Here is a 24,605-nt window from a genome sequence, read left to right on the forward strand (position 1 = left end):
CAGAGCACTTAAAGACCTGAGTCGAAACAAGGCCCCGGGACTAGACAACATTCCATTAGAACTACTGACAGCCTCGGAAGAGCCAGTCGTGACAAAACTCTACCATCTGATGAGCAAGATGTATGAGACAAGTGAAATACCCTCAGACTTCAAGAGGAATATAATAATTCCAATCCCAAAGAAAGCAGGTGTTGACAGATGAGAAAATTACCGAACTATAAGTTTAATAAGCCACGGCTGCAAAATACTAACACGAATTCTTTACAGACGAATGGAAAAACTGGTAGAAGCCGCCGACCTCTGGGAAGGTCAGTTTGGATTCCGTGGAAATGTTGGACCACGTGAGGCAATACTGACCCTACGACTTATCTTAGAAGAAAGATTAAGGAAAGGCAAACCTACGTTTCTAGCATTTGTAGACTTACAAGGAGACGGCACGACCGTGGGGTCGGGGATTTGTCCGTAATTTTGTGTGGTGAAAGAGGACCCCTAACACCTCACGTGGTTAAAATATTAGCACGCACTACCCGGAAAATCCCGGGAAAAATCGATCCAAAGTTTATTAGGTGCCTTATGAGTATAAAATTTTAGTACACTGCCGAGCCGCCGTCTGGCCTAAGGGCAGTTCCGCTTGGGACGCGACAGCGATCGGACGTGTCGGTACTTCCGCGTAGTCGTAGCGCCGCAAGCCATGTTTATAGAAATTCTTGGATTGTGACCTGTGATATTCTAAGTGCTTCTTCACTACCGTCGTACACAAGCTTCTTAATTTACTCACAGCGGTCTCGACCGCTCATATAGTGCAGTTACGGCTCCCAGTGTACCTCGTAAGAATACCCTGTGTTTTGCATTTGAGAAATCTTCCAGGAATGTGCAACCGAGTTCTCTAGAAATCCATGACTGGATAGTAGATATTATTGGCATCACATCCGATCAGGTCCACACAGCATATCATGACATGGCGGAATTCTGTTTCTTTGTGAAGTTTTTAGACCAGATACAAGTGGAGAAAATTTTGGTGAATACTGGTGGGAAAGCAGAGTTCTGACATCGTGATTAGTCGGTGAGTACAGTTTCAATAACTAACGCTGACATTGAGTATAAACAAGTGCGAGTGTTCAATTTGCCACCTGAGGTTGGGAATTGTTTTCTTAGAGATGTCCTCACCAAATACGGTGACATCCGATAGATTAGAAACGAAAAGTGGTCGAGCCGTCACAAACTCCAATGTTATAGTGGGGTTCGCTTCGTTGACATGGCTGTTAAAGTCAATATCCCATCCTATATAATGGTTTGTGATTATAAGGCTCATGTCATTTACGAGGGACAAGTAGGCACTTGTTTTATCTGTAACACGAGTGGCCATTTACGAGAGGATTGCCCACGGCGCGTTGTCGTACTTCGAAACAATCTGCAACAACGACAGAGATTAACATTGGCTGATGTCCTAACTCAAAATCAGACGCCTTCTGTGACTGACTCCCAACCGAGTGCATCTGTGTCAGAGGACAACGATCTCGGTAACGGCACCTTCCCACCCTTGCCTCAAAACCCCGTGGCCAGTCACCCCTTCGCCACCGGTGTTGCATTATCTGTCGGTAACAAACGACGACGTACTGGTGACGGTAGTGTTTCCGGCGACCAGGTAGTAAAAAATCAAACCGATGACGCGGAGCCACGGGCCTCCACACAGGACACGCATGTGTCGGATGGCACAGTTACGACCCGTCAAATTCCCATTCAACCGCCCGACGCAGAAACTGACAATACGAGGGCAGTCGAGTGTTTACAGTAATCCGTTCCGATGCCGCTTGTCGACTCGCCACAGGTGACTAACACACAAGAGGCGGCAGTCAGTCAACTGCAACTCGTAAACACAGCGGATGAAGCACACGGCGTAGAGCATAACATAAATAGCCGCCACCTCGAAACTGCTTCCAAACAACACGAGGACCCGGACAGCTGTATACAGACAGCCATTGCGGCTCCAAACAAACACAGTGAGCCTACTGAAGCCGCGTCTTCGGACTTGCCGTCACCCGTTCCGAAGCAAGGACTTTCACATACTGCTTACAGCCATGACTCGCCGACTCCGCCGTCTTCTATGACACTTCGGACGACTGCGCGACGGCGAAATAAAGTGAAACCAAAGGACTCTGTGGCTGGAAGTAACTCAAAAAGTAAAGTCAGAGCAAAAACTGGTACAAAACCTGCGGATGTAGGTTCGAAGTCCGACGGTGAGATGGACTGGCCTTCCTACGCTTCCCATCACTCACAAGTCTCGGACGATCATGAGTCAAGGTTATAAGTTTTTGTCCCTGAACATTAATAGAGTTATGACAGATTTAAAATTAGCAATGTTACGGCAGTTTATCTATGAGTCCGAAGCTGATATAGTTCTGTTATAGGAAGTGTCTATCTTAAGTTTTTATGTATCAGGATTTGCAACAATCGTAAAAACCGTGGCGGACGGAGGTACAGGTACGGCCATTCTATCAAGAGACGGAATACCAGTGAGTAATATCGAAATGTTGAACTCCGGTAGAGGCATAGCTTTCCAAATTTTTGACGTCACCCTCATCAATATCTATGCTCCATCTGGAACGACCTTAAAATCAGAAAGAGCTAACTTCTTTAAACAAGACATCATATACTTGTTACGCCGCAACCCAACCCAGCTGATAATTAGTGATTATTTCAACTGTATGATCCACAGGAAATACCAATCGCCAAACTTTAATTACTGTAGGGAACTACATGATCTGGTGCGTCACCTGCAGCTGAAGGATGCGTGGGAACTAAAATTTCATACCCTGGTAAAGTACACGTACCTGACCACCACCGCATGTAGCCGTCTAGACCGTTTGTACATCTCTGAGAACATTTGCCAACATATTCTGGACGCCGATGTCATTCCGGCTAGTTTCTGCCCTCTGTGTCACGATAAATCTGGCCAAACAGCACACTAAATGGCATAGGATTCCGTGGAGCCTAAATGTTCCTATTCTCGCCGATGCCTTGCTACAAGATGTCATCTCCACGACATGGGCGGATAGTCTCAAGCAATGCTGCAGATATCCGAGCAAGATAGCCTGGTGGAATGCTGTGGTCAAACGGAAAATGCGATTATCCTGAAAAAACTACAGTTGGCAACGGGCGCAAGATGTCAAACGCACTATTGATTTTTACCAGACAGTTCTGCGAGAGTTGTATGCGACTACGACACCAAGCAACAACGAGCTGACGACCATCAAACAAATAAAGGCGAAGCTTATAGGCATAAAGCGAACGCAGCTTGAAGGACTGAAGATCAGATCTAAAGCAAAATCGCTTCAAGAGGACGAACTTGCATCGCTGTATCACCTCATAAAACATCGTGCCCATCGCAAGCGAGCTTTTATCGGGGAGCTGGACACAGATGATGGACTCCGTTTGACCCGACGGAGTGGTATTCTTACTGCAGTTTACCGGTACTTCACGGATCTGTAGTCGCAATGCGATACATATGGTGATGACGGCGCGCTCTGCCAACCGTAGTCACGCCTGCTGACAACTCGGCGGTCGTACACGATTTTGTTCCAGACGAAGTCCTTGAACTGACTTCTGGCTCGCCATCGAATAAATCCCCTGGCCCTGATGGTTTGCCACGGGAATTTTATGTGCGCTTCTGGCCCATAATCGGACACGCATTTACAGATGTTCTCAATGAAGTGATGCGAGGGAGTGACGTACCGGCCGTAATGATGGAAGGCCGAATTGTATTGACACCAAAAAGGAAACACCGAAGAACCTTAGATAACTTCCGACCTATTACTTTACTCAATTTTGATTGCAAAACCTTTGCCAGAGCACTCAACAGCAGATTGTCACCGTTAATGAAGCAAGTCATTCACAACCACCAATCATGCTTCCCTGGTCGCACTATTATGACGCCCCTTTCGGAATATAGAGATGTAATAGCCACAGCGTCAGTCACTAACGTGAATCTCGCATTGCTGACTTTTGGAAAGCTTTTGATAGCGTCCGCCACGAGTACCTCCTACAGCTACTGCAGCGGTGTGGTTTTGATCAACGGGTTATTAATGTCGTGCAACATTTCGTCACGGGCATTACAACCAGAATCAGCGTAAATGGACAGATTACTCAACCCATCGAGGTCCAAAGAGGAGTGCCGCAGGGGAGCCCTCTCTCCTTGATGTTATTTGTTTTATCGCTCGAGCCGCTCTTACGCTTTATTCATGACAAACTTGCAGGCCTTTCGATCGCCGGGACGTCCTTCGTGGTTCGTGCTTACGCCGACGACGTCGGAGTGTTATTGCGCAACGACAGAGACGTATCAACCCTCAAGACCGCGGTAGACGAGTACTGTCGTGCTTCCCGTGCTAAAATCAACGCCGGTAAATGCACCTTTGTCAACATTCGAGGATTCGACGCAGTTATTATACCTTGGGCGAAGCGTGTCGAAGCCCACACCACTCTGGGGATGATTATCGACAAATGCCCGCTAAACATGAATGCAAAAAATTGGAAGCATGTCACCAATAAAATGCAAGGTGCCATCTATGAAAACAATTGGCGGTCCGTTAACGTTCTCCAACGCATACGATTCCTCAGCAGTTATATATTCAGTAAAGCGTACTATATGGCCCAACTATTTCCAGTCCCCAAGATGCAGGCCAAACACGTGATGAAACTCTCTAATAGATTTATCTGGCAAGGGCATCTGTTCAAAGTGAAATACACCACGCTGACGTCTTCCAGACAGGCCGGCGGACTCAACATGCCTGACATTAGCATAAAGTGTACTGCGTTATATATTAAACGAATCACCCATTTGTTGGACAAGGAACCTCTCAGCGTAACCAGTTGGCTCTTCCGAACCTTACAACCCACCGATATGCACCCACCCATTGATGTAGGTAAAATACATTACAAACTACGACATGTCAAGCAGCTTTTTCTTGAAGTAAGCTATATTGATGGACATTATTTCTCGCAGGATTTACCGACGACGCACCTGTTATTAAAAAGATGGACATCTCGAATAGTCCGGAATCCCATTGAACATAAATACCCGAGTGTTCGTTGGAAGGCGGTTTGGGATAACATAAGTTTAACCGTCCACACTGCTGAAGTGGCGTCCACATGGTATAAAGTGGTAAACGATGTTATACCCACTAATGAAAGGTTGCATAGAATCGGTTTAAGTGACAGTGATAAATGCGTCCGCTGTGGTCTGGTCGACACCTTACGCCATCGCTTCACTTATGGCGGTCATCTCATTAACTGGAAATGGGTGCAGCAGAGGCTGGGCCTGATTACCCGCAGCAGCCCAGCCAGCCACTGCACCGACATCCTGCTCTGGCCGGACGCGAAACATTTTCCCACTACCAAGAACAACACCGTGATGTGGCTGTTAGGACAGTTTGTGACATATATCATCATCCACAATAGTGAAGATAATCTCATTAGTTTCGAGGCTTACATGAGAACTGCACGTTGGAAGATGAAACGTTACCCAAATTTCAGGAAGATGTTTGCTAACATATTAGACATAATTTTTGAAAAACAAGGCGTAGGGTAATTCTCGATGCCAGTAAGGACACAAATCACATGCAAGACTATGTAGCGATCAAATTCACAACGAATAAGGGGTTACACCTGTTCCTAGGACTGCTCCCGACTTCTCAATGGTGTTATTAACTTCATTATGACGTTTTCATTAATAAATATTTCCTGTGCATCTCTTGTTATCCGTTTGTATGCTCCAAATGACTTTGAGTTTGAACGGTTATGAATCAAATGACAGAACTGCCATTCTAGTTAAGACAGTCAATTATATATATGTTTGCGTTTTGGTTCTATGTCTCTGTCTGGACTGAAGAGGCTATTGTCAGTTTACTATTTTTGTTCTATTTTGTAAGCTTACAAATGGCAATATATTGAAAAGTGTTCTTCAGTCTATTGTAGGATACAATTCGTGTTGGAACAGTTCCAGCACTTCATTATTTTGTTTTTGTGTTTATGTACATATATGGTTGTTTTAATAAAGGAAAAAAAAGGTGTTTAGGACTCGGATTCTTACGCCAGAGGTCTCGTGTTCGATTCTTCCTCTGGCACTTTTTTTCTGCTGTTTCATTTTCTTTGGTTATTCCACCAATTATTCAGAAAGTTTCCCAGACCTACATTATATTTAACAAATTAGTTACATTATTGAATAAAAATTATTTTCTTTTTGTCCAACAACACAATTCATGGCGGTGGGTTTTCCATTTTCCACTGTAAAGTATATGAAGAGAAACATTGCCTTTTTAATCAGAATAACAAAGTCGATTGGGAAACATCAATTTTTATACATATAATAATTATAAACAAGAACCGCAGTGGTAATTATCGTAAAAGCAAACAAACCAAAAATTTTTGCGACATCTTTCGCAACATATAAAAGCGGAGTTTTTACAATAACAGGGCGTTTGCAATAAATCTGTACGAAAAAATGCCCCATTAACATTTACGAAAATGTTTCGAGTTTCTGACAATTTTGAGGCAACCAGGCATATTAAATGTCTCGGAATATTGGTGACGATAATTGATGGTGAATTATAGAATGAATTTTTATACAATCTTCCCGGGAATTACTTTCACGATTCTCCTGTAACAATGCGCTGCAACTTTGCAAGCAACAGAAGAAAAAAGAAAGTGCCAGAGGAGGAATCGAACACGAGACCTCTGGCGTAAGGGTCCGAGCACTAACCACGTAGGCCAGGCGTCGGCTCGGCAATGGGCAAAAATTTTACACTCATAAGGCACCTAATAAACTTTGGGTCGATTTTTCTCGGGATTTTCCGAGTAGTGCGTCGTAATATTTTAACTACGTGACGTGTTAGGGGTCCTCTTTCACGACACAAAATTGCGGACAAATCCCCGACCCCACGGTCGTGCCGTCTCCTTATTAGAGAAAACGTTTGACAACTTTGACTGGAATACTCTCGTTCAAATTCTGAAGGTGGCAGGAGTAAAACACGGCGAGCGAAAGGCTATTTACAATTTGTACAGAAACCAGATGGCAGTTATAAGAGTCGAGGGGCATGAAAGGGAAGCACTAGTTGGGGAGGCAGTGAGACAGGGTTGTAGCCTCTCCCTGATGTTATTCAATCTGTATATTGAGCAAGCAGTAAAGGAAACAAAAGAAAAATTCGGAGTCGGAATTAAAATCCATGGAGAAGAAATAAAAACTTTGAGGTTCGCCGATGACATTGTAATTCTGTCAGAGACAGCAAAGGACCTGGAAGAGTAGCTGAATGTAATGGACAGTGCTTCAAAGGAGGATATAAGATGAACATCAACAAAAGCAAAACGAGGATAATGGAATGTAATCGAATTAAATCGGGTGATGCTGCGGGAATTAGATTAGGAAATGAGACGCTTAAAGTAGTAAAGGAGTTTTGTTATTTGGAGAGCAAAATAACTGATGATGTTCGAAGTACAGAGGGTATAAAATGTAGGCTGGCAATAGCAAGGAAAGCGTTTCTGAAGAAGAGAAATTTGTTAACATCGAGTACAGATTTAAGTGTCAGGAAGCCGTTTCTGAAAGTATTTGTATGGAGTGTAGCCTTGTATGGAAGTGAAATGTGGACGATAAATAGTTTAGACAAGAAGAGAATAGAAGCTTTCGAAATGTGGTGCTACAGAAGAATGCTGAAGATTAGACGGGTAGATCACATAACTAATGAGGAGGTATTTAATAGAATTGGGGACAATAGAAATTTGTGGCACAACTTGACCAGAAGAAGGGATCGGTTGGTAGGAAATGACCTGAGGCATCAAGGGATCACCAATTTAGTACTGAAGGGCAGAGTGGAGGGTAAAAATCGTAGAGGGAGACCAAGAGATGAATACAGTTAGCAGATTCAGAACGATGTAGGTAGCAGTAGGTACTGGGAGATGAAGAAGTTTGTACAGGATAGAGTAGCATGGAGAGCTGCATCAGACCAGTCTCTGGACTGAAGACCACAACAACAACAACATGTCAGTATATACAACCTTTCCTCCTCTGACCTTATGAATGAAAAGCTTGAATGAGAGTGTACAAGACAAATTTCAGTATCTAGATCTGTGGGAGTGAAAGTAGTCAGTTACTGTGGCAGAATAGCCAACCCTATGAAGCACGCCCCAGGTATCAAAGAGGTTTATGTTCGTCTTGGAGGTACCTTTTCTACAGATTGGTACCACAAAATTGGAAGCTCTCTGAGCACTTCGGGAGGAACGGGACGCGTGGTTTCCAAAAGAGTTCGCTCGGCAGTGCTCTGGGAGACGCGAGGCTTGCGACACCGACTAAGTGTGCCTATTCAAAGTTAATTCATTGTCTTATTTTTGTAGATTTCAGTTGCAGTCAAAATTAACGTGTCGACATTATCGTTCGTTGCCCGTTGAACAACGTATAGAATTTTTCTTGTTAATTTCGGAACATTATAACCTGTTGCACTCAACCACATATGCAAGACAATGTTCTGGTCTGCCTTTGTTCAGACATGTGGACTCGTAATGAATCTTCTCAGTTCAGTCTTATTTAGTTCAAGGGTGATCTCACGAGTATGGTATAATTGAAGTGATTTCTGAAACTTCGCTAATTTCGATTTCGGTTCGCAATCTAGTTTCGACATGTCATTGTTGTCTCGATACTTGTTGGTATGGATCTGAGAGCCTTACATTCACAGTTCGTGACTCACAGTTATGTATCCTGTCCAATTACCACTCATTTTATGCATTTTTTTTTGTGACGACCACGTGTTTGCGGGTTGTGAGAATCGTTACATGTCACAGTCACGGATTTTCGGGACAGAACTTCCAAACTAGTTTCAGAATTCTTCTGTGGTGAAACTATTAATAGCTTTTGCTTATGGATTAATTCTTGTTCACTTGCTTCGTGCACTCAATCCAAGGGAACGACCGTTTGCAACCATGCGCATACTGGTTAAGTATTTTCTTCATCCTTATATCTGTCCTGAATATCTATTATACGTGTATATGTGTGTGAATGCCGCCATTGAAAGACTCCTCTGCCCCTCCTGTATTTAATAAATAATGATGAAACGTGCTGGGCTGCCCAAGACGCAGTTGTAAATGTAATTCTGTAACTCAGCGGAGAGTGTTACGAAGAATGGCAACCATTGCGCATTTGTTCAGCTGTTCTTGAATAAAAGTGATATTTTTACCATACCACATGCTTGATTATTGCAGTTCCATTTTACGTCCTACTGCTATCCGTTGTGCAACAAATAATTACGGTCAAGTTACTCATATAACATTTATTCAACTATCATAATGTGCAGATCCGGCAACTCAGTTCATCTAAACATCAAAGGTGCTTCTTTCGTGTAGATCCAATAGATACCACATTTTTATGGACACCTTCATCACAAGCACCGATCCCCAACCAGATCTTTCACCGACAGATACCCTTCAAATTGAACCTTGTCTGTCCTGCACTTGCTATTTCTTTCATTCTTGAGTGATTAATGTTGCTGGGTTACTATTTTTTGATTAACGTTTCTGTACTACATCTTTTGAACATCTACATGGATACTCTGCAAATCACATTTAAGTACCTGGCAGAGGGTTCATAATACCACCTTCACAATTCTCTATTATTCCAATCTCGTATAGCGCCCGGAAAGAACGAACACCTATATCTTTCCGTACGAGCTCTGATTTCCCTTATTTTATCGTGGCGTTCGTTTCTCCCTATGTACGTCGGTGTCAATAAAATATTTTCGCATTTGGAGGTGAAAGTTGGTGATTCGAATTTCGTGATAAGATTCCGTCGCAACGAAAAACGCCTTTCTTTTAACGATGTCCAGCCCAAATCCCGTATCATTTCAGTGACACTCTCTCCCATATTTCGCGATAATACAAAGCGTGTTGCCTTTCTTTGAACTTTTTTGTTGTAATCCGTCAGTTCTATCTGGTAAGGATCCCACACCGCGCACCAGTATTCTAAAAGAGAACGGACAAGTGTAGTGTAGGCAGTCTCCTTGGTAGATGTGTCACATTTTCTAAGTGTCCTGTCAATAAAACGCAGTCTTTGGTTAGCCTTCCCACTACATTTTCTATGTGTTCTATCCAATTTAAGTTGTTCGTAACTGTAATTCCTAGGTATTTAGTTGAATTTGCGGCCTTTAGATTTGACTGCTTTATTGTATAACCAAAGTTTAACGAATTCCTTTTAGCACTCGTGTGGATGGCCTCACAAATTTCGTTATTTTGGGTCAACTGACAATTTTTGCACCATTTAAGATATCTTTTCTAAACCGTTTTGCAGTTTGTCTTTATCTTCTGATGACTTTATTAGTCGATAAGCAACCGCGTCATCTGCAAATAACCTAAGACGGTTGCTCAGATTGTCTCCCAAACCAGTTTTACAGATAAGGAACAGCATAGGGCCTATAACACTACCTTGGGGAACGCCAGAAATCACTTCTGTTTTACTCGACGACTTTCCGTCAGTTACTAAGAACTGTGACATCTCTGACAGGAAGTCACGAATCCAGTCACATAACTGAGACGATATTCCATAAGCACGCAAATTCACTACAAGCCGCTTGTGTGGTACAGTGTCAAAAGCCTTCAGGAAATCCAGTAATACGCAATCGATCTGAAATCCCTTGTCAATAGCACTCAACACTTCACACGAATAAAGAGCTAGTTGTGTTTCAAGAACGATGTTTTCTAAACCCCTGTTGACTGTGTGTGAATAGACCGTTTTCTTCGAGGTAATTCATAATTTTTGAACACAATATATGTTCCAGAATCCTGCTACATATCGACGTTAATGATATGGGCCTGTAATTAATTGGATTACTCCTACTACCTTTCTTGAATATTGGTGTGACCTGTGCGACTTTCCAATCTTTGGGTACGGATCTTTCGTAGAGCGTACGGTTTTATATGTTTGTGAAGTACTGAGCTAATGCATCAGCGTACTCTGAAAGGAAACTAATTGGTATACAGTCTGGACCAGAAGACTTACTTTTATTAAGTGATTTAAGTTGCTTTACTATTACAGGGACATTTACTTCTACGTTACTCATGTTGGTAGTTGCTCTTGATTCAAATTCTGGAATATTTAATTCGTCTTCTGTTGTGAAGGCATTTCGAAAGGCTGTGTTTAGTAACTCTGCTTTGGCAGCACTGTCTTCGACAGTGTCTCAATTGCTATCGCGCAGAGAAGGCATTGATTGTTTCTTGCCGCTAACATACTTCACATACAACCGGAATTTTCTTAGATTTTCTGCCAGGTTTCGAGATAAAGTTTCGGTGTGGAAACTGTTATAAGCATTTCGCATTGAAGTCCACGCTAAATTTCGTCCTTGTGTAAAAGATCGCCAACCCTGGCGATTTTGTGTCTGTTTAAATTTGACATGTTTGCTTCGTTGTTTCTGCAACAGTGTACTGATCCTTTTGTGTACCAAGGAGGATCAGCTCCGTTGTTTGTTAATTTATCTGGTATAAATCTCTCAATTTCTGCCGATACTATATCTTTGAATTCATATAGTCTACACTTATATTATTAATTTGGAAGGAATGGAGATTGTCTCTCTGGAAGGCGTTAAGGGATTTTTTCTTGAGTAGGTATATTTTTCGCTTATTTTTGGAGGATTTGAGGGTTACAATACCCAGTCTCGCTACGACAACCCTGTGTTCACTAATCCCTATATCCGTTTTGATGCTTGTTATTAACTCAGGATTATTTGTTGCTAAGAGATCAAGTGTGTTTTCACAAGCGTATACTATTCGCGTGGGCTCATGAACTAACTACTCGAAATAATTATCAGAGAATACATTTAGCACAATATCGGGTGATGATTTATGTGTACCTCCGGAATTAAACATCCATTTCCGTCAACATATCGAGGGTAAATTAAAGTCACCACCAACTATAATCGTATGAGTCGGGTACGTCTTTGAAATCAAACTCAAGTTTTCTTAGAACCTTTCAGCAACTGTATCATCTGAATTGGGAAGTCGGTAAAAGGATTCATTTATTATTTTATTCCAGTTGCCAACAATGACCTCCGCCCATACTAACTCGCAGGAAATATCTACTTCAATTTCGTGACAAGATAAACTACTTCTAACAGCAACAAACACTCCACCGCCAACCGAGTTTAGCCTCCTATCCATTCGGAACACTGTTAGGTACTTCGCAAAAATTTTGGCTAAGCTTTTCTCCGGCTTCAGCCAGCTTTCAGTGCCTATATCGATTTGAGCATCAATGCTTTCTATTAGCGTTTGGAGCTCTGGTACTATCCCAACAGAGCTACTACAATTTACATCTATTATACCAATGGTTCCTTTATCTACATTCATCCTGCGTTCAACCTGCACTCTTTGTGACTGAAGCCCTTCTCGTGTTTTCCCGAGACCCTCAAACCTAAAAAACCACCCAGTCCACGCCACACATCCCCTACTACCCATGTAGCCGCCTCCTGCGTATAGTGGACGCATTACCTACTCAGCGGAAACCTAAACCCAACCACCCTTTGGGACAAGCCGAGGAATCTGCAGCCCACACGGTCGCCGAACCGTCTGAGCCTGTGATTCAGACACTCCACTCGGCTCTGTTCCAGAGGTCCGCAATCATTCCTGTAGACTATGCTGCAAATGGTCAGCTCTGCTTTCATCTTGCAGGCAAGACTGGCAGCTTTTACCACTTCCGTTAGCCGCTCGATACCAAAGGGAATCTCTTGAATCCAAAGTGACACACATCATTGGTACCAACGTTAGCAACCACCTGCAGCTGGCTGCACCCTGTGCTCTTCATGATATCTGCGAGGACCCGTTCCACATCTGGCATGACTTCACCCGGTATGCACACGGAATGCACATTGGGTTGCTTTCCCTTTTTCGCAGCCATGTCCCTAAAGGACCCCATAACGCGCCTAACGTTGGGGCTCCCAGCTACCAATAATTCCACCCTGTGTGATTGTCCGGATCTTGCGGGCTGAGAGGTTGCCTCTGAAACACGACAGACGACAGCATCTGGCACAGCGACAGTGTCAGCCACAGACAGCACATGTAACCTATTTGTCAGACAAACCGGGGAGGCATTACGTGCGGCCACCTGGGAAGTCTTTCGCCGCCTGCTACGCCCTGTGGCGACCTCCTACTCAACCACAGGTGAGGAGTCAACCTCAGTGCGAGCAGTAACTGGGCTGGCCACCGGTGAGGACCGATCGGAGGACTCGGACGTGCTGGACGTCCGTTGGATCCCCACAGCCTGAAGCTGAGCGCGAAGTGTCACTAACTCGGCTCGCATCCGCACACAACAATCGCAATCCCTGCCCATAGTAAAGGCCATGGGAAACTAAACTATGCGGATAAATGGACTATCGGCACGTGCTGCGCAACTATACTGTAGATCCTGACAAAACGCAGGAACTGTGTCTAATAAATTTGATTAATGCGCAGAGATTCAAAAACCTAACTACTGAAGCACTCAGGTGAAACGAAATTATTCGTCCTTGATTAGGAACTTGTAATATGTCACAATATCGGTTTACTTTCCGGCTCAAACGAAAACGCGAGAACTGTGCTACTAGATATTAAGTAAACACGCAGAAACTCGAGAAACTCAACTATTAAGGCACACAGATGATATTATGAAAATTCGCTCCTGGTTAGGAACTCGTAAAAGTCACAAAATCGGTTACTTCCACGTTGCTGCTTGTGTCTCGGCGGGCTGCTACTACCTCATTGACTTTGGTAAATCGATTGAAGTATTTTCCTTCCTCGTACCTATGTCCCACGTCTGTGATTTCCCTTTTTAGTACGTCCAGTCCTCTTCAAATGAACTGCCTGCTATGATATTCCTAATCGCAATATTCACATCCTTAGTTAATCTTCGTGTGATATTTGTACTCAAACGTTGTTTAATCGGGTGTAGAGGTACTAATTGCTCAAAGAAACAAAAATGAAAGAACTTTAGATCTGCGTTTTTGTTTGAACGCCATCTGATTCTGCCTGAGCATTCCTCCCAAACATTGCTAACTGTGACAAGGTATTGTGCCTTTACCTTAACTGCATAAAAGGTATTCTGGTAAGAACAACGACAAAAGGAGACAGCACCAAGTACTGCCCTCTGCTGATTTGACAAAAATAGCTATGTGCTAATCACATTGCTTCTCCTAATTTTGCATTCTACAAAATTACTTTTTCTAGTCTTTCTCGTAGAACCAACAAAAAATATCTTTCTGGATGTGCTTCAACTTCGGTTGACCATTTTAAATCAAAACCTATAGACTTCTATAACTGTATAATGGAAGAACTACCCCATGGTTGTGAGACTTTTATATACAGTGTGAGTGATTACACTGTTGACGATTACTTTATCCTTACGTTTCTCTGTTAAGTCCTGTAAACTAACGAAGAATGCTGTAAAATATTCATGGCTCTAGCATACGTTAAATATAACTGATATAATAATCTCATAAAGAAAGTCTGTTCTGCTGAAAGAGAAAGGAGATTAGACGGTTGTATCTTGGAATACGCTTTCAGTCTTTCGACAATAGCCAGTTCTGTGATAGAGGTTTAACAGTTCTTCTTACTCCATTTTGAAAGGATACAGTGGCATTCACTTTATGCGTGCTGCAGCCTTTTTCTTAATTTACGAAAATCACTTCGAAAAAGTAGGGTTTTCTTAAATGTGAAAAACTGTTCCAAGGTGTAGCATGGTCATACATCTGGGAACAAATATTTTAACTTAAAAGTGCTTAAATTAAGAAAATTTTGTCAGAACCATATTTAGTGATATGTGTGTTACGTTATAACTCTGCTATACACCAATAATCATTCAGAAAAATCAAATGAAGAAAAACTATTATCAGAAACCAGTTCCAAGTTAAATACATTTTGAAATTGAATCTGTTGGCAATCAACACAAATTTCCATTTTCAAGACAGGGAAAATAGTCAAGACATTGAAAAACTCAGTTCATTTGAAAATATTACATGTTCCGTTTCAGGGTACAAGATGTCGCACGGCTGACGAAGTAGGGCTTAAACGTCAATATCCATACGTTGCCTAATGAGTTTTAAAAGTATAATTAATATTACGCGCCATAAAATTCTGTAATCTTCAAAGTAGATTTAGTTTAATATTTTATACATTGCTTTAATGTATATAATTCGTATTATTTACAAACGCTGCATAAAACGCAACCTGATGCGTCACAACAGTAAAAACAATGGAAAATGTCGGAAAACGTTTATGGCGGCCTGTAGTGCACACTTTTTCATGTGAGTCTGCAATCGTTCATCAGAGTGAAACACCGACCATGAAGCACCCTGTGTCCCTAAGTACACTATCAGCCAGGTATATCACTCTCCCTTGTCCCTGATATGAACCTGTACAAAATTACACCTATCAGTAAGACCTACACACTTTTGATACTGATATGGCCTACATAAAGTCCTGTGTCACAGTAAAGTAAGTATTAAAATCTGGCTGTTACAGCAAATGTATAAAGAAACTTAGTTAAAATGTTTTGTGGGGCCATACATTAAGCAGTCGAATTGTGTACTGACAGAAAAGAAGCAAGCATCCAGGATCAAGTTATCCCAGTTTGCAATTATTCAATCTGAAAAGCCTTCTCTTCAGAGTTATGGGATAACGAAACAAGGTTGCCAAACAATGATAAAGTTAGCTAAGAATTCTATTTATGTTTTTCGATCTAGCTGCTTGAATCTTGGCCAGAGATGATGTACAAAACTACTGAAGTATTTAGGTATCTCGTGAGAGTGGAGAGCTTAGGCAGGTGTGGCTTCTCAAAGAAGCGGATCTGTGCCCTGTCTCCTTTTCTTTCTCATAATGATGTTTAACGCAGATAATTCGCAATATAAAAGACGACATTAACTGCAGTATATGTGTGTCACGTCCTTCGTGAATTCACAAACATTCATTTTGCAATCTGATTTTACGCCTTAACTGCAGTCATAAAGTGCTAGGGACGCTCAGTAACTAAAGCAACTCATTTTTTTCTGAAAGAGGGTTGGTTTTGTTCAGAGTTCCAATACGCCATATTATTCCCCACTCTTTTGGTTACAAAACCCTACTTTTCAATACAATCTCCGTTCAGTTGGAAGGCCGTGCTCTAATTTATTGGGTGGGCCTGTTTTGCCTGCACCGCACAACTCTACTGGTCGATGTCAGAGGCAACGTATTGCTACGTAAGTAACCTCTCTATCATCCACGTACTGCTTCATCCATCATTGCACCAAACAGATGGAAGTCGCAATGTGCGAGATGTGGGCTGTGGGATGGATGAGGAAGAACTGTCCAATGAAGCTTTGTGAGCTCTTCGTGGATGTGCAGACTTGTACGAGGCCTTGCGTTATCATGGGAAAGGAGAGGTTCGTTTGCATTTATGTGGATACGAGCACGCTGAAGAACAACACTGAAGGAGTCCCAGCCGCGTGCGGCCGGGCAGCAAGCGGCTGACCGGACGGGTATGTGGTACCTTGTTTCGATGATGACAGACGCCTCTCCCAACGACTCACCGTGCTTTTGTTGACTGACGAATTTCCTTTGACATTCTGCAAGCGCCTGTGAATACATGTGATGCTCTGGTTCTCTGCCAAAACAAATTCAGTGACAGCTCTTTGTTTTTTCCGGTTTTGTGACTTTCAGAGCACTTTGAGTCCGCTACTCGTTCATCACGATTGTTTCTCTTACAAACAAGGAACATTTTCTTGATTTTGAAAATGTCTGTGGACGTTCGCACTTTGTGATTAGTTATATGTCGTCTTTTTATTTAAGGTGCTCAGTTTTGGGGTAGCGCCAATGAAATTCTTATTGATGCTTCAAAAAGCAAATAACTTACGATGAACGAACTTCTCAGTTATCAGCATGTTTAAGATGTAAAATCGAGATCAATTATAGCTGTTGAAAGGGAAGGTTGCTAATATAATTTGTCTTTTTCTTAATTTATGGTGTTCAGGCTGCAGTCTATGCTTCTGGATCTTATTCATAACTACATTTTTGACCCAACCCCAACTTACAGAAGTGGCAATGAACCACATTGTCATAAACGAAAGGTATTTCGGTCCGTAATAAACTTAGTGGCACCGGCATCGTATCGTTGAAGCACAATACGTACTGCTCAAATGAAAAACCCGATCTAGAAATATACTGGCTATGGAGACGTGTTCATCCCGAATGTAGTGTAACTGAGACTAATTAACATCACGCAATACATTTGGCTCCAATGCGATCAGCTTACTTCCTATAGTGGCACAGAATTATCTTGCGAAATGTTCTTGATATTTTCTGTCCACTTCCATTAAATATTCTGAATTATTCTCATTTAAAATATAACATTGGTTTATTAAATTCACATTAAGGTCTATCCACCTAGAACTACAACTAATCTCGTCTTTCACTTTGCCTCCCATAGATATGTTTGTGGCAAAAGATAGAGAATGAGGTAAACCGGTTCGCTAGCTACCCTAAAAAATGGTCTCTTTGAGAAGGGGCAGACGCAGTAATTTTTGAGTCTAACCTCGTTGGAGATATAGACAGTGTGGTGCAGGAGATGTTGGAAGTGGTAAGTGGATGGAGCTTGAGGGACGTAAATACTCATCAAGTCTGAAAACTTTTACTCAAGACACAATCCTGCAAACCAGAGTGCGGTAACACAATAAACCACGTAAGGGGACGTTACTTGCACTGAAATCCAACAAATACGCGTCAACTTAATATATAACATGAACTTAATATCTAACATAAAATTTATACCAACGTGGCAAAATTACTGGCCCTTGAAATAACTTTACAAGAACGGGAGAGCACAAGGTAAAATAATAACTGTACCACTAATTAAGTATAGATGTTGGAAGTAACAAGTTCCGGATACAATTCACAAATAAAATGAATCGCTTATTTTTGAATGTCCTTTTGTCACAAAATCCAAATTATCAAGAAACAAAAAGAAACTGTTTATTTCGTAAACTTCTTAAACAAAATGAAATTTCCATATGTAGTGTAATTTTAGATATTCTCAGAACTCTTAATTATTTTATTTCTTCATTTATTTACTTATTTTGAAATTTCTTCGTAACATTTCACCATTTCTTTCTTTTTTGAAAGTCGCTGACATGAGGCATTTCACAAACAAAGATGAAGAAAATTTAGTGCACTTGATTTTCTCGAAGGAAATTGACACTTTAAATCAAAGAAGAACATATTTTATTTACGTCATTTACTATTGGCACAAACTACATTTAAAATACATATAAATATCTGCATTTTTATCAGAAAAATAGCAGTACAACATTTTTGTTTCTGGTTATTTAGCTTTCCGTTTTCGAACTAAAACAAGTCAGACTGTTACCGTAACACAAGTAAATAATTTGTATTTGTGTGCCTAGGTTTATTGTTTGAAATATAAAAACTATAATAATATATAGCTACAAAGGTAAAAGTAAACTTCTTCTTATTATTTCAGTCCTACTTTCATAGTCGACCGCTCTAACAACTCATTGTAAAACCAGCTATTTTCACTTTGTACATATCGAAAGAAATTTTTAAAGTCATTAATCTTTCCTTTGAGATTTGGCCTTTCGTCGTCATAGACCTTTTGCGTTGATAAACTGACCTCAAAAATGGCTCTGAGCACTATGGGACTTAACATCTTAGGTCATCAGTCCCCTAGAACTTAGAACTACTTAAACCTAACTAACCTAAGGACAGCACACAACACCCAGCCATCACGAGGCAGAGAAAATCCCTGACCCCGCCGGGAATCGAACCCGGTAAACTGACCTCATTTGTGAGAAATAAGCTGGTATGTTTTTCTCACGAATCCATCAATGAAGGCAGATTATGAGACTCCTCTTTTCCTTGGGTTTTCAAAGATAAATTAATGTTATACCGATACAGTAGAAAATTCCCTTTATTTCGTTTTTTTCTTAATTTCTTCAGAAGCTGAAGTTCTTTTTCTTATTCAGTAATTTTTTTTTAGTTGGGCCACCACTTCCGTAAATCGAAAATATATTCGGTTTGAACAAGATCAACAACAAATTTCTCTTGTTATGTCGAGGACAAAATGAAAGATGCAACTTCTTGAGCAGTGTAGTACCTGTCTTTTCTCCCAACTTACCTTAAATTATACCAACATCCCTGTCACAGGCTACATAAGAATGTCCTCTGATTGGTAGCCTGCAGATTACTTTTTGAAATCTGCTGTCATTAAGAAACATTCACAATCTTATCATAACATAATTCTTGTTCTGCCCAGTACAGTTGTCACCATACAGGTAGAGTTCGTCAACAGCAGAGGGAATAGTCTCACCGATATATCTCAATAAAAAGGTGCGTATTTCGTTATTTCCCTTTCGTACAACCACCTCGTAACACACATTTAAGTCAAATTCTCGTTCTTAGTCTTATGTACACTAAAAGGAAAAACGGACAGTTGTCTGTGATTGTTGGTAGCGAGACGTTTTATATGTAATCAAAACATAAAAGGAGTGCGTTTTCATGGTTGGTACAGTACTCTTTAGTATTCGGCAAACTGCTGTGAGGACGGGGCGTGAGTCGTGCTTGGGTAGCTCAGATGGTAGAGCACTTGCCCGCGAAAGGCAAAGGTCCCGAATTCGAGTCTCGGTCCGGCACACAGTTTTAATCTGCCAGGAAGTTTCAAACTGCTATAAAATTTATCATTCTTCCTTTTATGGACAAGGAGCTGTCCAGCGGCTACTCTTTTTTCAGTATCATTGAGCTGTGGGTTTTTAAGTCTTACACTGAACTGCTCACACTAACAGTGCGTATCTATTTAAAACCTACCAAAACAATAATTGAAATGTTCCTTGTGAATTTTAGAATAATAATTGTTTTACAATCAGAATGTGCTAAACTGCATTTTTCTTTGAAGAAAAATGCATCATTATAATATCAAGCTTTGCGTCTAAGTACATTATTTCCTCGGTAGTATAGTGACCAGTCTTCACAGGAAATGAATTAATGTGATTGTGAATCATGTCTATAAAGTCGTTGGGAAACGATTGTTTTGCTGTCCCCTGGGAACTCTGCGACCATACCCATCAGTAATGACTGTTTTAGCTTTGACATTCTCATTTCACATGTACCATACAGAGTTATAAACGCTTCTTTACATACCTTAATTCTTGATTATCTAGTCATTAAAAAAATTGAATGAACTTGCATGATCCGCGGAGTGACTGAACCTAGGTTTCATTTCAGCTTCCCCATTATCTGCTATAGACCTAAGCCTAGAGCGTTTGGTGTTCACAGGAAATGCATCTACTAAGGAGTGGAAAAGCAAGTCTTGTTCATTTTTGCCGTTAAAATCTCCATTTTTGAGTAAGATATAAGTTCGGTCATATTCAGTTAGTTTATTGAAAAATTTCAGTATGGACCTGGAAGGAACTTAAAATTAGCCTATAGTAAGAGTATGTTCCAGTACTTATGTGCAAGGCATTTCTGTTTTCTGTGCTTCCACAATGTTTCCTTCGTAGTTAACATGCTCACATCGAGGAATTCTTGCTTTCCCTATCCGACTGACTTTGTAGCTCACAGGCCTACGAAGACCCTTGATACGCTTTTTATATACGTCTAAATCAGCTTCATTAGCACTTTCCCCTCTCACTATCTGACGTTGTTCACGTCACTAAGCCAACGAACACTTTAAAAACAATATTTCACAAAAAAACTAAAATGGAACTTGCTTTGCACAGTCACAGTGTAAATGAGAAGAGAATGCACAGGAAACTGTGACAGAGAACAAATGTGGCCAACACAACAGAACTAAACAAACAGAAAAGCGCAGGTTTCCAGCGCGGCCGCAACACTTCATACTTTGAAAAGACACCTTCTACATGACTAGACGGCTTCCTTAAATAAACACATGTTTCATATGGTCTAGCGACAGTATTGAATCCGTGTGACGAACGACCTTTTGTAAATAAACAACGTAATCAAGCATTAAGATTCCGTTTTTACACAAAATTGATTCTATTAAAAAATGTGACAAGAGGTCTTTCATAAATAAGCGTTTCAAATGGGAACTAACACAAAAACGAATAAAGCTCACAACTTAAACATCACAGAGAATGGCCTACACTATCATGGAATGTAAACCAGACAGACATATCTAGCAAAAACCAACGGTAGGCTAACTGATTAGGTATAAGGTAATCGCCTATTTGAAGACAACGATAATGTAAGACAATGCTAAAGATGGCTGTTACAACTTTCAGTAAGTTCCAAATTAATGAACTACACAGTTAATCAGTTGCGATTTTTATTTATTTTTTGTCTTATCGCAGGTTCCAAACCCTCTAAGGATATCTTCCTCAGAAGATCAAGGATTTACTTGGATTACATTATGTAGAACATGACATATTCATAATGTTCTGGGGCTCTCAAGTCACGTGCAGATAATATTATTAAAATTAATTGCAAATGTAAAATTAAAAACAGGTGTAACTATTGAGCAGACAAATGTTCGAGCTTCTGAGACAACACAGTTAATGCCTTCATGGAAACATGTTTGCTGTTGAATACGCAACCATGATTGTATCCAGGTGTGCACCTCTTCGTCCGAGGCAAATCGGCGGCCATGAAGCCCTTCCTTCAGACCTCCAAATATACGGAAATCGCACAGGGAGAGGTCGGGACTGTGTGGAGGACGAGCAAGGGCTTCCCAGGGTGGGCCCACACGTTGCCAAGGTTGCTTCGAACGCACTGCAGGAGTTTCGCTGGGAAGCCCTTTCTCCACAGTCTTCCCATTTCTCCCCATGCGATTTCCATATTTTGGAGCCATGAACAGAGAGATTCGTGGCGGAAGATCTATATCGAAGAATTGCAGGCCTCGGTACAAGCACAATTTCGTAGGCAATCGCAAACATTTTCCCGTGAGGGCACTGACTGTCGTGTGTCACAGTGGGATAAATGTACTAAGAGTTGAAACGACTATTTTTGAACCAATAAAGGGTTTACTTACTTTTCTTCAAAAATGGTTCAAATGGCTCTGAGCACTATGCGACTTAACTTTGAGGTCATCAGTCGCCTAGAACTCAGAACTAATTAAACCTAATTAACCTAAGGACATCACACACATCCATGTCCGAGGCAGGATTCGAACCTGCGACCGTAGCGGTCACGCGGTTCCAGACTGAAGTGCCTAGAAACGCACGGCCACACCGGCCGACTACTTTTCTTCCATCTGTTTCTTTTTCATTTGATTGCCTATTTTCTATGTCCTCCAGCCAATTTTTTTAGAAGGGTTTCACATGGAAAGAATTTTTCGTGATGGTCATTAGATAAGGAGCGAGATCATGCAAGCTACGGAAATTAAACGTGATGAGGGAAGGGTTCCAAATCAAACTGTTTAATTATTTTATTCTAGTCATTTTATTTTATTTTATTTTTGAAATCAGCATACCGCATCGCGTTACTTGATGCCGTTTTCTTGGTCGTTTTTTTGACGGAAAGGAGTCTCGGCTGTGGCAAGAAATGCCAGATACGATGGACAGTGGGATGCAATTAATGATATACGGCATCCCCTCTGCGTCACTAGATGCATAATATGTCATCTGTATATTGCTTTAGGAAATAATTACTGGCAGAACCCTAAGGATAATGTTTTTGCTATGCAGTTAAGATAAATGCAGCGTATCTGGTCAGTTGTAGCGAAATTGGACAGGAATGCGCTATGGAGAATTGGTGTCGTTCAAGCAAAAATGCGTACACTACTACCTTTTTCAGCTTTGCTGCTTTCAAGTAGAGCACTCTTTGTACCTGCACAACAGACGTACGAATCTTCCTCACAGCATACAAATGTCACAGGAAGGTCAAATGGTTGTTGTCATTACATTTGACAAATTTTTCGTATACTGATGTGGACCGTCTAAGCATTTATCTTCTCTATATTTACGTCTTCCACAATATATTTTATTAATGATGCCTGAATATTCCGTCTTACATCAGAAAAACATTTACATATGTGATTTTCCCGATGAAAATCATCTTTCGTGCAGCACAAATGTTTAGGGCTGGCTCTGCTGTATTCAGAACTCTGTTAAATCCAAAGTGAAAAAGTTGTCTAAATAGTTAGTCAGTGTCCCATTTTAAACTACAGTTTATAACGCATAAGCAACACGCATAACTTCCGTAATCGAAAAATTTATACCTGCCAGTAGGACAAGTACTAGAACTTCAAATTAAAGAAGCTTCAAACGGAGAAAACGTTCAGAGGAACCTACGCATCTCCGTACAAAACAAAAACACTACAAACGTAATTACCAATCTGATATTCTTAGGTAAATTCTAACAGTGGTGTAAATTATGTAGTTCAGTGTCCTTCACATCAAACACATCACGGCAATGGCGACACTCTCGTTATTATGTCACAGTGTTCCCTCCGTTTAACGATGTTCAACGTGCTACAACCACTTGGACTGATAGCGGTCGCTATGAAGCGCTGTCCGTGGCCCGCAACCATTAGTCTCTTTGTCGAGGCAAACCCTCCAGTAGAGGTGTATTCACAAGTTTTTGCCTTTAGTGTTGTATTAAACAGTGTAATAACATATGTTTGTGCTTACGTCAGACTGAGACTCTTAGAATGCAGATGATGAGGTTAAAAAAAGAAAGCTAAATGCTTGAACTTTTGACATCATCTTTACAGAACACAACCTTTATCCCTAGAGCACATACGGCACCAGAAAGGCCCCAGTGAAAGACAATATCGCCTCAACGAAGTCCTTCGTCCTGCAGCGTTGCCAGGTCGTTCAGATTTATGAGAGTCGGAGAGTTTTACTGCCGCCTTATCTGACCTATTGGACTTTGTATCTGCAAGCGGCAGCCAGTTGTGAGGTCTTATGTCAAAGGCCGTACATGCTCTCTAACGCTAGAAACAAGTGAAATGGGACACTTCTTAGGATTCCTGGGCTTGTGTTGGTATATAGTGAGATGTAAAATTTCGTCCCACTGTTCAAGAAAGGGTTCAAATGGCTCTGAGCACTATGGGACTTAACTTCTAAGGTCATCAGTCCCCTAGAACTTAGAACTACTTAAACCTAACTAACCTAAGGACATCACACACACCCATGCCCGAGGCAGGATTGGAACCTGCGACCGTAGCGGTCGCGCGGTTCCAGACTGTAGAGCCTAGAACCGCTCGGCCCGTCCCATTGTCAATTTTGATTTTCAGCAGTATTCCGTCAATTCTTCTGACGTGAATGTCTGGCAGGTTGTTCGGAAATAGCCACTGGTCGACCTCCTTCCCCACCCTTGTTCAGACGATCTTCTGCACCATCTTCAGAATCCTGCTGTCGCTGAGAAGTTATAATCTTCTTTCATCTACAAGGGAAACCCAAAATGCACTGACGAAATTTTGAATGTTGTTCAGGAATCTTTTCATGGAATTCTGGTATCACGGAACCATCAACTTCAGTTATAATAATGTTATTATGATTTATTAGGTTTGTTATTCCAAGATACTATCATTCTGTGAAATTTCTTCTCAGCATTGAGAAAGCTTGTGATATGTAATCACCTTATACGCGCTATAGGAAACACAGCATATG

General features: G+C 41.3%; 1 protein-coding gene across 1 annotated transcript in view; it reads right to left on the reverse strand.

The window, feature by feature from the left end:
• Positions 1–1,786: 1,786 nt before the first annotated feature.
• The window catches only part of LOC124545876 (vitellin-degrading protease-like), a 119,409-nt gene continuing 96,590 nt past the window's right edge, over positions 1,787–24,605 (reverse strand). The window contains exon 4 of the mRNA XM_047124836.1: positions 1,787–1,962. Within this exon, the coding sequence (XP_046980792.1) occupies positions 1,787–1,962 (176 nt within the window). The remainder of the gene's footprint in view (positions 1,963–24,605) is intronic.

The sequence above is a fragment of the Schistocerca americana genome, chromosome 8 (genome assembly GCF_021461395.2).
Source record: "Schistocerca americana isolate TAMUIC-IGC-003095 chromosome 8, iqSchAmer2.1, whole genome shotgun sequence".
Lineage (NCBI taxonomy): Eukaryota > Metazoa > Arthropoda > Insecta > Orthoptera > Acrididae > Schistocerca > Schistocerca americana.